Source organism: Harpegnathos saltator, unplaced genomic scaffold (assembly GCF_003227715.2).
Source record: "Harpegnathos saltator strain DR-91 unplaced genomic scaffold, Hsal_v8.6 scaffold835, whole genome shotgun sequence".
In the NCBI taxonomy this organism is placed as follows: domain Eukaryota; kingdom Metazoa; phylum Arthropoda; class Insecta; order Hymenoptera; family Formicidae; genus Harpegnathos; species Harpegnathos saltator.
In genome coordinates this window covers 163,295-177,078 of record NW_020230688.1, presented here as the reverse complement: position 1 = coordinate 177,078, position 13,784 = coordinate 163,295, and the positions used below count along the sequence as shown (strand labels likewise).

The window sequence follows — 13,784 nt, the reverse complement described above, 5'->3', positions numbered from 1 at the left end:
TTTTCTTTTTGCCGCGGCACGTGAACTTCAACATCTGTCTCCCGCGTCGTAATTTCACGCGGGGGACGTTATCTATCAATCCTCCAGCCGCGACATATAACGACGATTTTACGCGGCGCCGTCGGTGGCGGAAACTCAGCCCGCGCCGGAGCTTTTCGTCTCGCGAGTTCCTCCGTCGCAGCGCAAGGGAGAGGAGCCACGGGAGGTTCTCGCGAGAGGCGCGAGAGAGAGTGAGAGGAAGAACGAGGGGGGAGATGGAGCAGGGGAATATTGGCATCCGACTTATTTACTCTTATATACAGATTCGTTCCGTCGGCCAACGACGAGACGCGCCCTCGCAATTACCCGCGATCCGAGTAATAAAGGGGGTGAGTGTAAGCGGGAGGGGGCGGAGGAGGAGGGATGAAGGTCTGAAGACCGCTTAATTGGAAAAGCACAAGAGACACGCGAGACCGCAGCTCGTTTTTGCCCGCGAAAGAAATAATCCGAATTTGGTAACCGCTTGGTAAATTTTACAACATTTAGTATCGCTCGCAGTTTCCGCACTTGATAGCAATCGTCGACGTACGAAGACGACGGAGCGACGACCAGCCGTCGTCTGAGTAAGGAGGAACGCAAAGATGGAAAAATGAGAGAGAGCTGGTCTCTCGACGCGACCTTATGTTAATGGAATAAATAAGTTTGCGGCTCGGCCGGCGCCGGGATTCCATTTTAATTGGAGCGGATACCCGCTCGAGTGCTCGCGCGAGTGTCGCCGCAAGATCGCGCGAAATACGTCGCACGCGGCAGTCTCTCGACGTCTCTCGACGTCGAGCTTCAGCGTCTAATATTTGTGAGAGCTCGGAAGACAGAGGCGGACGGGAGAGACGGTAATTCCGCCGTATATCCCGGTAACCAAATTTCCTCGCTCGCGCTCTCCGTTTTTCCCTCCTTCTTCTTCTTCTTTTTCTTCTTCTTCTGCGTCCTCGATATATTTCAAGACGTAGCAGCTTGGAAATCTGCGCGAGGAAACGGTCAATCTCGTTCTCTCTCTCTCTCTCTCTCTCTCTTCTCTCTCTCTCTTTTTTTTTTTTTTTTTTTCTCTCTCTCTCTCTCTCTCTCTCTCTCTCTCTCTCTCTCTCTCTCTCTCTCTCTCTCTCTCTCGCTCTCTCTCTCTCTCTCTCTCTCTCTCTCTCTCTCTCTCTCTCTCGCGAGAGGCGTCGACGACGCGAAGGCGCGACAGTGTGAAGAGGAAAATAAAAAGAAACGCCCTCTTTATACAAATTCTGAATCCCGCTCATCTTTTCCGGCTGATCGACAATGATTCTCAGTCTCTTTCTCTCACTCTCCCTCCTTCCTCATCATCCTCCCCTATTTATAAATTGCTAATGTACGAGGGACAATTTCTTATTCTTTCTTAATCTTACGCCGTAGCGATAAATCATTACGCCAGTTTTTGCCGTTTAATAGTTCGGCGAAGGGATTTAATGATAAATTATGCTCGTGCAACTTTGCTCTCTCCTCTGCGTGCATTCTCGTTTAGTTATAAAGGGTGTCCCAAAATTCGCGCAAGATTTGAATTTTGCGCCATTTGTGCGGTAAAGTGTTGCCAACGAAAAGAAAAGACAGCGTGACAGCTGACAGTTCAGGGTTTTTTAAATGGAGTGTTACACGAAAGAACAACGCGTTTACATTGTTCATTTCAACGACAAGTGGATGCTGATTTTTCGAACAAAATCATCTTCAGCGATGAGGCTCATTTTCATCTTGATAGCTTGGTTAATCGACAAAATTGTCGTATTTGGGGTTCAGAAAATCCACGAGTGATTGTTGAGAAACAAATGCATCTATAACGTGTCACTGTTTGGTGCGGATTTTGGGCTGGAGGCATCATCGGAACATTCTTCGGAAGAAAATGCGGCTGGTCAGGCAATAACAGTTAATGATGCTCGCTATCGCGACATGATAAACCAGTTTTTTGTGCCTAAATTGCAAGATATGGATGTGGACGACATGTGGTTTCAACAAGAAGTGGTGCCACATGCCATACAGCCCGAGAAACAATTCAATTACTGCATGAGTCATTTCCTGGTCGTGTAATTTCCCGTTTTGATGATCAGATCAGGCCGTCCAGATCATTTAACGCCATTGGACTTTTTTCTTTGGGGTTCTTTGAAGTCTAAGGTTTATGCCAACACGTGGGGTTTATATCCCACGACCACCCACACCTTGAAGGAGGAAATTGAGCGCTGTATCAACGAAATTCGACCACATTTATGCAAAACGGTCATGAAAAATTTCAACAAAAGAGTGCATATGTGCCAGCAAAGCCGTCGAGGCCATACATAACCCTATACTGTATACTTTATGAATCAATAAGAAATTTACAATTTTTAATTATAAATCTGTGTTTTCTATCAAAATTACTTCTTGCGTGAATTTTGGGACACCCTTCGCTACATTCTTCAATAATTTTCTTATATAAGCTCATTACGCGCAGTGCGATTTCTGTTATCTCAGTCTTCAGTCTGATTACTGTACGTTGCTACGTGTGCTTCAAACTTTCCCGCAAAATTTTCCCGTCTCACAGCGATGCATATTGCGCTTTCATTAATAAGCATTCTTCGGCTTTGGCACTCGGTATAATTTACGTTTAACCAACTGTAACCCCGAGGGACTTTGTAACTCCGGGGGTAAAATAAATTCCGCTCTACTCCACTCTGTTCCCTCTTTTGCTCCCTCCGTCGAAACGACAATGTTCATGCGGCAGGCTGCAGTAAACAAACGTCGGACGTTGAAGTACCGGCAGCGCGATTTATACGCCGACAGCGAGACTCGATTTCTTCGTTCCGGCGCGAAAAACTCGCGGGATGCTCCTTAACGGTCCCATATTACCGGGCGGACAAAAGAGGAAGTTCGGCCGGATTACGAAGGCTGAGCGGGAGAAGAAAGAAGATGAGGACGAAGATGAAGACGAAGAAGAAAAGCGGGAGGAGAAAAAAGAAAAAGATAGACAGAGAGAAAGAGCGAGAGAGAGAGAGAGAGAGAGAGAGAGAGAGAGAGAGAGAGAGAGAGAGAGAGAGAGACAAGAGAAGAACGATAAGCAGCACCAGATCGAGCGAGGAAATGGCGGAGGAGAGTTTGGCCGAACTGCGTAAAGTTTTCATTAGGGATATTGGCCTCCTTTTTCCTCGGCCGTCCTTTCCGCTAGCTTTCATCGCGCCGGGGAATAAAGTCGACCGCTCAGCCGTGGTAATTTTAATCTAACAACAGAAGGAAAGTTCCTGTGTGTGTGTGCGACGCGCCAGCGACGCGCCGGCGGGAGCGAGAGATCCGCGGGATAATCGAATACGAGAGGTTGATCCCGCGCCGGCTATGATACACTCCGGTATACCCTCGCCATCCTAACGACCTAATCATCGTGGTGGTTCTAATTAACGCTCAGGGCCATCGGCGATGTACGACGCAAGTACAAGCGAACGGGTAAGGTTGGGCTCGCGCTATCAGTCTAGACGGCGGCGGACAGAAGTTCCGAGGTCAATCCTCCGTTAAACTTTCTTTCTCCTTTTCTTTCTTTTTCTTCTTTTTTTTTTGTTTTTTTTTTTGTTTTTTTTTCTTTAGAATGATTGCGATGTAACGGCGAGACTGCGACTGCGAGCGATACCGAAGCAACGAGGAATGTTCTCACGCGGCAAAGACTGCTTCGTGATAATAATAACGGCCGATAATCACTCTTAATAATTATTTACTGAGCGACCGTAAATCGACACATCGCGCAAAATTATCAACTTTTTCAACGTCGTCACGCGTTCAGGATCAAAATTTCGCCGTCGGCTAACGGAGAGACGCCGCTTCCCGGAGAGACGAGAATTTTCCCCCGCTCTGCTTATTTGGTTACACGACCTGGGAGTTTCTTTACGTGTCCTGTCACTTGAGCTCCTGTCACAAGCGATTACCGCACGAGCTCATAAGTAGCGGCTGGCAAATGCGACCGCTCGAGATGCGCTGCAAACTTCATGCGGGGAAGAAGGAAGGATGTTGCCGGCCGTTTTGCAAGCGAGTTTGCAAGCGCGTACCACCTTCGATTCATTGACGGATCGTTTCGTCCGGTCGAATTCGACATTGGCTTCGCGAAGACGCCGCCGCGGCCGAGGTTGACCGATCGCTCTTCTTCGAGTCTGACGTCTCCAGACTTGCTGCGTTCTCTCGCTGTTTGAGCTCGATATCAAATTTTTAACGAGATACGTTCACGCCCGCGCTCGCGCTCGCGGGACCACGGCGGTCTCTCCGGCCGCGGCGGAAACGTCGAAACGTCGCGCGCTAAAACGTCGCGCCGGCCGGAAGAGGAGGATTTTCACAGCGCGAGTTTCCAGCGAACAGGCCGGAATAAAGCGACGTCGGCGGAGAATTCCCTTTCTCCCTCAGAGACGAGCGGCGAGCTTTCGTCCCGCGTGACCGAAAACTCGCGCGCGGCGTTTCGCTTGTTAATTATTGCCACCGGCGCGGCGGTCTCACAATAAAAGTCGCGCGGCAAGACGAAGCGGTGAACTTTCGCCCTCTGCCCCCTCCCTCCCTCCCTCCCTCCCGCTGAATTTCCCCCGGCATCGTTCGCCGCGCGAGCCCAGCGGCGCGCCCGAATGCGGCGCGATAACAATGATTTACGGCGCAATAATTATCCGTCTCGCCGCTCGTGGCACGCGGATCCTTACGTCCTTGATGAAGGAGCCGACGTTCACGGCCTTCGTTCCTTTTTCCACGCTATTTTCCCGCTTCCCGAGGGTCGGGACGGGCGCGCAATTTTGCCGAAAGTCCTCGTCGTCGCCGCGAAGACGGATGCGAGAGCACCAGCGGCATCTTCGAACGATAGCCGAGTCCGGTCTCTCCCGTGGAATTACGCCACGGTAATTCGGTGTACGACGATACCGGTGTGTCCGTTAATTGTGCACGCAGGTCCGAGTTATCTCTCCGCGGAGCTAACACGTGCGCGCGAGAGAGGGACTCTCCTCCGTTGCTCCTTGGGGAGGCCAGCGTTACATATCAACGTCGCGTTACGTAAGCGGTTAAAAGCTCAGATAACCGATTAATAGCTTCCAATGTATCTCTCGTGCGCGAGACTACTCGCGTCTGATTTATTGAGCCCGCGCACGTTCTTATTATTCCCTCGGCAATGAATATTCAGCTCGACCGTCAAGCCGCAGTCGGTAGTCCTTGGAGTGAGCTTCCCAAATTCCCGCGAACAACGATTTGTTACCGCGGACTTGTGTCCATCCTAATTTTTGCGATACGCCAGGATCGCTTAAACTCGTACCTTTATTTATGTTTATTTATGACCTCCCCGAACACACATTTGCGACAATTGAACTTACCCAACTTTGCGAATGATCATATTTATTATAATTAAATTGTTGGTGCAAACAAGTCCCAGGGTTGAGAACAAACGAATTATATAACGAAATGATTTTACGGTTAAGGAATATAATGTAAATATAAATATTTTTAATACAACTGCAAAAGATAATAATAATAATAAGTAATTTCTAAATATCCCCCATTTTTTTACGATATAATAAATAATAATAAAGAAATACCAAATACTTTTCAAGTATCGAACAACCAAAGAATTTACCACGAAGAAAATAGACAAAAAGTGTACAAAAATTGTTGCTTTATGTAATTCGTCTAAATAATTTTAACGTTAAGGTATCGTTGTGTCAAAATAGTTTTGGCATAATTCCCTAAACGGCTCCAAAATATTCTCAATCGAAAGAAGTGTACGGAAGAAAAATGATATTTTCTTTATTCTCTGACGAGCTGAACCTTTTGTGCCTCAGGTACCCGTCGAGCGAAGAACCCTGCCCACCGACCTGCCGGGGCCATCTCGTCGACGACCGTTCACCAAGAGGCACTCGCCCTCGGCAGAGGCGTGCTCCTCGTCCGGCGGCAGCGGCAGCGGCGGCGGCAGCAGCGGCGGGCGGCGGCGGCGGCGGTAGCGGCGGCGGCGGCGGCGGTGGCGGTGGCGTTGGAGGTACCGGCGGCAACGTCGTCACCACCGGCACTGCATCCGGAATGCAGACGTCGTGCTCTTTACCGGAAACTCCAGTGTTCGCCAGGGGCAGCGACATCCCTAGAACGCCGCAGCACGCCGGCAACCCCACGCAGTCGAGACGGCAACCACCCGGCTGGTACGCACCGACCACGGCTACCGGGTAATTAGCAGAAATCAACGTTCAGTTTCTTTACGTAGAAAGAAACCCGACGAGCGAGAGAAGCGAGCGATATCAGCTCCGGCCGGCTCATGGAAATGAATTTCTCTCGTAGGAAGCGGGGAAAGAGTGCGATGCCATTATTAATTGGATTGCTCTCCCGAGACATGCACTGCAATATATAAAAAAGAGAATATGTAGAATATGTCTTTTATTGGCTCTCGTCGACTTCTTTCTTACATCTTACGATTCAGCAGAGTCTCTCGCTCTCTTATTATCACGCAAAAGAAAAAGAGTTCAGCGGCATACGTGTTTAAATTGTTTAATCTAGTAGCGACATTGCAATTTATATTTTATTTTCCCGTTTCGTATTGTCGGCAAATATCGATACAAATTATTTTTAAATACGACCAGATTTTTAGAATTGCGTGGATCGTGAGAGATACACGGAGAAAATATCGCAGTAAAAAGTGCACAAAATTTTTATTATCATGGTCCATAAAAGTATGATCGGAATTGTTGTTTAACAATACTGCACATTCGTATAAAAGTGTTATGCACGCTTGACCTTTCACTACACAATATTGTGATCACCTGAATGTGTTTTGTTCTTTTTCTTACTTCCATTTCTATAGTAACTCAGATTACGACATCGACCCGGCTTTACAATAAATATCATAAAGAGAAATATAATTCTCACGTAATTTTTACTGCGATATTTTCCCCGTACAGTATAGCTAATAGAGCGGTCCAGGAACCTCTGAATATTATAAATATTATAAAAATTTTAACCACCAGAAACATCAAAACGCATCATAGTCTTTCCGCCAGTCAAGAGCATTATAATGGTGAACAAAGAAGTTAATTGCAAATATTTTCTACGGTCGCCCGCGCTTAGCCAATTTAGCTTCTGATGAAAGAGAGAGAGAGAGAGAGAGAGAGAGAGAGAGAGAAAGAAGGAAAGAGAAAAAAAAAGAAACTCAATTCCGAGTCCCCGCCGGCTTCCACACGCGTGGGAGTCGTGTCCCGTTAGGCGTTTCACTGACCCCGGTCTCGTCCTCTCTCGTCTACGCAGTTACCGGCGAAACAATCCCGGCCTGGAGCAGGCCATAATCGGCACGGAGCTGCTGCGGCTGGCGGGCGGGCCGAATCGCGGATGGTACCCGACCAGGAAGGCGAACCAGCCGCGGCCGGCCTCGATCGAGCACCTGGAGCGGCTCAACAACGCCTACGACGCGCGACTGCCTGGCACCGGGGACCAGAGGAAGCCGCTCACCCTGCCCACGAACATCACGCCCAACAAATACTTCGGCCAAAGTAAGCACAGCTCCGCCTCCAGCACTCGCGAGGCGCTACGGAGGGTCACTAGCTTGCTCATCAAGAAAGGTAAGCGCCGGAGATTCGCGCTAGTAAAAAAAATGAAAAAGAAAACAGAAAGACAAAGAGAAACAAAACAAAAGTTCAAAGCAAGAGCACCGCGCCGTAAGAGGCTCGCACGTCGCTGGCATGTGGAGAACACGACGTCGTCGGCGGATCCTCTCGCCGAGAGCTCGCGACGAGCCTTCCGCGTCCGCGGGTGAGTCTCTCCCGCGGCCTCCTCTCGGGCGTCTCAGCGGCGCTATCGCGGCCGCGATCGACTTCGCGCCTCAGGCGAGTCAGGCGAAATGATCAGACTTCGATCCCCGTGACCGGTGGCTTGATTTGACACGGCTCTTCTGAGGAACTGTCTTTCGACGTATTATCGCGCTCGCGATAGAGCCGCTGAGGGGCCGTAGGACTGTCACTCAAGACGCGATGGTAGCCGCGACTCTCGCCTGGACGGAAGGTTTTGTAAGCGATAAGTGGCAATCATGTTTGGGATGACGTGTATTGAATGGATGGCATGTGCTGGTTCTCCTTGGTGTCTTTTGTCAACAGCATTGAATCGCTCGGAAATGTAGTTATTTTCCTCAAATTTTGGAAGTAAGCTCGTGTGTGATCTTTTACGCATATTGTATGTGAGTGGAAAAATTTTTTTGTGTTTCTCTAAAATATCACGACTATCCGACTTTATGGCAGTATTTTAATAATATGCACATATATAACATACCGTTAAATAGTGGAAAACATTGGCGGTGGCTTGGCAGAATGAATAAATCATTTTTAATAAAATTTCTTGGTCCATTCTTCCATCACGAAATCCATTGAAACTTTTGCACTCACACAATGAATTTTTGTAATATGATGTCCTTTCAAATCGCTGTATGCCTCACAAACTGTTACTCAAAGGATATCACTCTCGTCCAAGAGAATAATTTTTATTCATTTCATTTTATTTACGCAAAAATTGAGAAACGGAACAATAAGTGTTCTTGAGCGCGATGCTCGTTTCAGTTAATTAGTAATGCGTTCTAATACTCGGAAATCAACGTCAACGAGTATAGAAATTGTATTGCTTTCGTTTGAAGTGCATTTTAAAGGAAGGAAATACGTCTCGCACGTCGGTTTAGCCGATACGCCCTCGTGATTGTCATTATCGCTCGGACAAAACGCCCTACGTCGTGTTTTTCTGGAGATTTGACTATTTGAAAGCCCGTAATCCTTGACAAGTAACCTGCGAAAGAGTTTTCTGAGTCTTGTATCTTGTGTGACCTTTCGTGGCATTTGAGTGCCATCGATCTGACGCTATCTTGTTCTTCGACATTTCGGAATGCCTGCTTCTAACTCTTCCTTTCTCCCACTACTATTACGAAACTGTGAGAAAGTAGTTCTCTCTCTCTCTCTCTCTCTCTCTCTCTCTCTCTCTCTCTCTCTCTCTCTCTCTCTCTCTCTCTCTCTCTCTCTCTCTCTCTCTCGCTCTCGCTCTCGCTCTCTCTCGCTCGCTCTCGCTCTCTCTCGCTCTCTCTCGCTCTCTCTCTCTCTCTCTCTCTCTCTCGAGCTTAGTACGTATTCATCGATTAGTCAATGTTTCTTATGCGATGTTTTTTCAACGTGTTTCCTGCGTTTGACGTTAATTACGGATTCACGCAACATGGGGTAAAGCAAATAATCACCACATTATTCACTGTCCACTTTTAATTGAAGTTTATCGATAATCGACTCCCAAATAGCTTTGACAATTTTTCTATCCACCTGTGACATTTTTCTCACATTCACTCTGTCTCCTCTAAATATTTACAGCAATCTCTCTCTCTCTTTTTGTTTCTACGTCGCTCTTTTTCTCTTAGCTGTTGCATGCGATACCTCTGCCATCGATTCTCGTCATATTCTTCAACTTATAATTTATCAATAACGTTAACATACTAATAGATACTTTAGTAGTAAGATGCATGCTTAACACGTAGTTTAATTTGGGAATGCTGTAGGAAATTTTACTTCGACGACGATATCTTCTGTGTTAGATGCTACGTGAATGCCCATCATCTGCATAAACCGACTACGCAACTTGTTTTGTTGTAAATTTGTTTTTGGAACTTCAACATCATACGTTCATGGCATAGTTTAAAATTTGAAACGCCCATCTTTCTGAACGAAATTGTTACCACTTCTATAGCAGGGATCTTCTTATCGACTGTCAGTAAGGAGTAACCTTTCGTTACTCCGTCGATAACTTTAACATCAACCACACACATTTTGTTACAATCTTACCAACGTAAGCTAACGGAATGCCCGTCTAAAATTTCCCTAAAGTGCATTTCTCAGTTTTCATAGATTTTTTTATATTTGATAGAATACGACAAGATAACGTTAAAGTTTGTGTGTTCCGGATAAAATATTCTGACTATCGATAAAAATAGAGCCAGTTTTGAAGACTAATCTTACCGACTGTTTCAATCACCCAGTATATAAGTGCCTAAGTAATTAGCTTGCAATATGGTATTAACTTTATAATTTATCATTCTCCAAATCAGAATGATAATAAATCATAAAGTCAAATTAAAAATATGGAAGGAAAATAATTGAAGCGTTATCTCCGTACGGTATTGACGACAAGGAGAAGTCCCCAGGTTCCCCTAGGTCTTAGGGAATATCAGTCGCGACAGGTGGTACCGTTCAGGACACCCCCACCCAAAGAATCGCACGACTTTCGTCGTACCACGTGTACCACGTGCACCGTAACGTGGCGCAACCTGGTGACGTTCGGACGAGCGATCTTCCAGCTGAATGTGACCGACCTTGAAAGCTCGTCCTCGTGGTTCAGACCGAGAGAGCGGCGAGAGGGGGCACAAGGCCTCGGCCATGTTACACGTTGCGAGCCGACCCCGTGCGCCTCTACCTCGAGCAGTGACGTAACCAGCCGAACTGACACCCCTTTCTGACCCTCCCAACAACTTCTCTTCAGCCGCGAGCGTCTCGATGCCAATTAAACTACCGAGATATCTCTGATAAGTCAATCAGTCGCTCATAAACGCACACAGCGCTACATGCGCGCATAAAGCATCCCACAAAATTCCACAAATATGGATTTTTTATACAGCAACCTCACACCGTTAAAGACCTCACCGCGTGCCTTGATGGCGCTTCGACCTCGCTTTCCCGGTATCTCGCGTTCGTCTAGTCGCGCATAGACGCAACTTCGTCACGATTGCGTCACAGGGGGGAAGGGGGGAGCTCCCACGATGACACCGCCATCCGCGTGCCCCACGCGACGTCCGGTCGCAGGCCATTGCGGACGCGCGTCGTGTAACGCAAAGCATCGGCTCGCCCTCAGCGCGCGACATCGCCGCGGGAAGGAAAATAAACGCTGGAAATCCGCAAGAAAAGTCTCGGGGCGCCCGCGGGCTACCTGCGCTCGACGACGAAACTGGATTTCCGCTAGGGCGCGGGCGAGCCGCGAGCGGGGGCCGCTGGGTAAGGGGGGCGCACGCTGCATTGTGCGTGGGACATCCCCGCGCTCTCCAGAGCGAGAAAGACTGAGTGAGAGAGAGTGAGAGAGAGAGAGAGAGAGAGAGAGAATGAGAGAGAGAGAGAGAGAGAGAGAGAGAGAGAGAGAGAGAGAGAGAGAGAGAGAGAGAGCGCATACGGCCCCGCCGTCGTTCGGAGAGGTGCCTCCTTCGCACTCGAGGGTTCCCGTTATTGATTCGTCCGACGGAAGGTTCGTCCGCAAATGTTTCCGCGTCCGCCGCCACTTCCACCGCCATCGCCGCCGCCGCCGCCGCCGCCGCCGCCGCCGATTTTGCCTGCGCGTTTGCGCGACCCGCCTATACGCCTCGTGAAATTTTCAGACTCGCACGACTCGTGCGGAGCCCGCGGCTCCGTAAGTCCCGCTTCGAGCCAAGTATTGTACGGGCTCTTCGGCTAACGGAACTGAGAAAGAGAGAAAGAGGATAGGGTGTTGGAGGGAGAGACGAACAGGCCGACCGGATAGGAGCAGGGATCTCCCCTCCCGGCCTGGGAGAGCCTTAGGGCCGACGGATGCACCGATATCGGTGAAACGCTTAATACCGCTTTTCGGCTAATTTACTCGGGTGGCGGCAGGTCTAAATGAAGGAGTAATTTAGTCACCGAGTTCTCGCGGTCAGTATACGAAGGTGAAGGGTGCGCAGCGAGCGAGAGTCGCGCGTGATTCTTTGCGCTCGCCTGAGGTGCCCGGCGAGTCGGGGAACTCTGGAATTCATTCTGGAAGCTGAAATTCGATCGGGACTTCCGGCTCGGTTTCGCATTAGGAATCAGGCGTTCGTTCAGTCAGGAGGGTGCGCGGTTTCGTCGGCGCAATGACGCCAAGGGGGTTTCGCGCTGCTCGCTATCGCGAGACTCGAAAGGTTACCTTTTTATGGATATCGCTTCTCCGTCACGAAATCGTCGGGATGTATTTCGGGCTTGCAGACGATCGAAGTTCTCGCGGACTTGACGAACGCGAGGAGGAACTCCTCGCGCCGCCGGATAATTTCCAGCGGACTTCACTTGAGCGAACTGAGCTTCGACTCTGTTTGGGTATATCTTTCTGCTCGCCGACACAATGACGAGAACTCCTCCGCGCGGCGTATCGACACTGCGCTCTATAAATAACCGCCGGCGATAACGCGCGCGATTTAATGCATTCGCGACGTCGCGCCGCGAAGTCCTTTTCGTCGCTCCCGCCCGTCACGTCGTCCGAATTAATCGGAGCGATCTTCCCCTTCTCCCTCTCTCTCCCTCTCTCCCTCTCTCTCTCTCTCTCTCTCTCTCTCTCTACCAGCTTGCCGCGAATTCTTCGTTGGTACGATCAATCGATAAAAAAGACGTCGAGATGCAAATAGACGTCAACAATTCGAGCCGGGCGAGTCGCGAGCAAAAGAGAGGAATCCACCGGTCCTCTTCAACTCGCACACGCGTAAAGTGCGCGGACTTTGGATACTTGAATGAGACAAAATCGATAACGGCAATCGCGCGCGTGTGCACGATAAAGTATCGTGTCCCGTAAACGCGAGCCGCAGCGTCGCGCTCTCTCTCTCTCTCTCTCTCTCTCTCTCTCTCTCTCTCTCTCTCTCTCTCTCTCTCTCTCTCTCTCTCTCTCTCTCTCTCTCTCTCTCTCTCTCTCCCCCTCTCTCTCTCTCTCTCTCTCCCCCCTCTCTCTCTCTCTCTCTCTCCCCCCTCTCTCTCTCTCTCTCTCTCCCTCTCTCTCTCTCTCTCTCTCTCTCTCTCTCTCTCTCTCTCTCTCTCTCTCTCTCTCTCTCTCGTGTTTCCTCTTCTCGATGCAAAAGTCGCGCGTTCTTTCTCCGCGCGGACCAGCGCGAGAAGAAGAAAGTAGGCAGAAACGTTGCGAAAATTTATACACTGAGAAAAATGTCCGAAATATCCGATTGTTAATTTCGTTATCCGATCAAATATCCGGTGTATTTAATCGGATATTTGATCGGATAACAAAATTAACAATCGGATATTTCTGATATTTTTCTCCGTGTAAGCTCCGACGTGAAGACGCCGTTCGACCCTCTTCATCCTTTGACTCAATCTGACTCAATCGTTTTATTTTTTTCCTTTCTTTTCTTTTTGCAAATGATATTAAGGGAAGAAGAACGATAAGAAACAATTTTTTCTCCTTCTTTCTCCTTCCTCGAGGAAATCTCGAAAAGAAGGTGTTCGCGCCTCACCGAATCTCACGCGTGTAAAGTTTTTTCTCCAAACAATATCGGGAAGAAGAACGACAAGAAAAGAGTCAATTGCAGATCAACTTGCGCATGTAAAATATTTGCGCTGTACACGCAGGTGGAAATGGCAAAGTCGGGATATTTCAATTTTTTTTCTCTTTCTTCTGCCTTGCGAAAAACCTCGGAGAAAAGAGTTCTCGCCTCGCCTCGCCTCGCCCCACGTGTGAGTCTCGCGAGGACGGCGCGACTTGAGCTTGACGCACGCATCGCACGCGTGTGCGTGCAGCACGCATACGCGTGATTCGGTTGTGCTCGATTCACACGGCCAGTCGTTCGTCGCCGGTGAATGATATCACTCCGCGAATTCGCAGTCAAGGACATGGAGGTCCGATTCAAGGCAGATGACACACGGGCTGAATATCGATCGCGAGGCCCGACCTTGCGAACCGCAAATAAAAAAGAAAGGAAGAGAGGGGAAAAAAGAGAGACTCTCGTCCGCCGAATCGGCGAGCTGCCGCACGCCAGCTCGACGTTAATCCGCCGCGAAATTTCT

The 13,784-nt window shown here is 48.9% G+C and overlaps 1 protein-coding gene across 2 annotated transcripts in view; it reads left to right on the top strand.

Moving 5' to 3' along the window:
- LOC105192351 (uncharacterized) overlaps positions 1 to 13,784 on the top strand; it is a 277,535-nt gene that overhangs the window by 230,977 nt on the left and 32,774 nt on the right. Inside the window, exons 10-12 of one of the 2 annotated variants that reach the window (XM_025307167.1) lie at positions 5,811 to 5,911; positions 5,970 to 6,185; positions 7,258 to 7,568. In XM_025307167.1, coding sequence (XP_025162952.1) covers positions 5,811 to 5,911; positions 5,970 to 6,185; positions 7,258 to 7,568 — 628 coding nt within the window. Of the gene's footprint in view, positions 1 to 5,810; positions 6,186 to 7,257; positions 7,569 to 13,784 lie in introns of those variants that run through there. The other variant, XM_025307166.1, reaches the window with a different exon arrangement.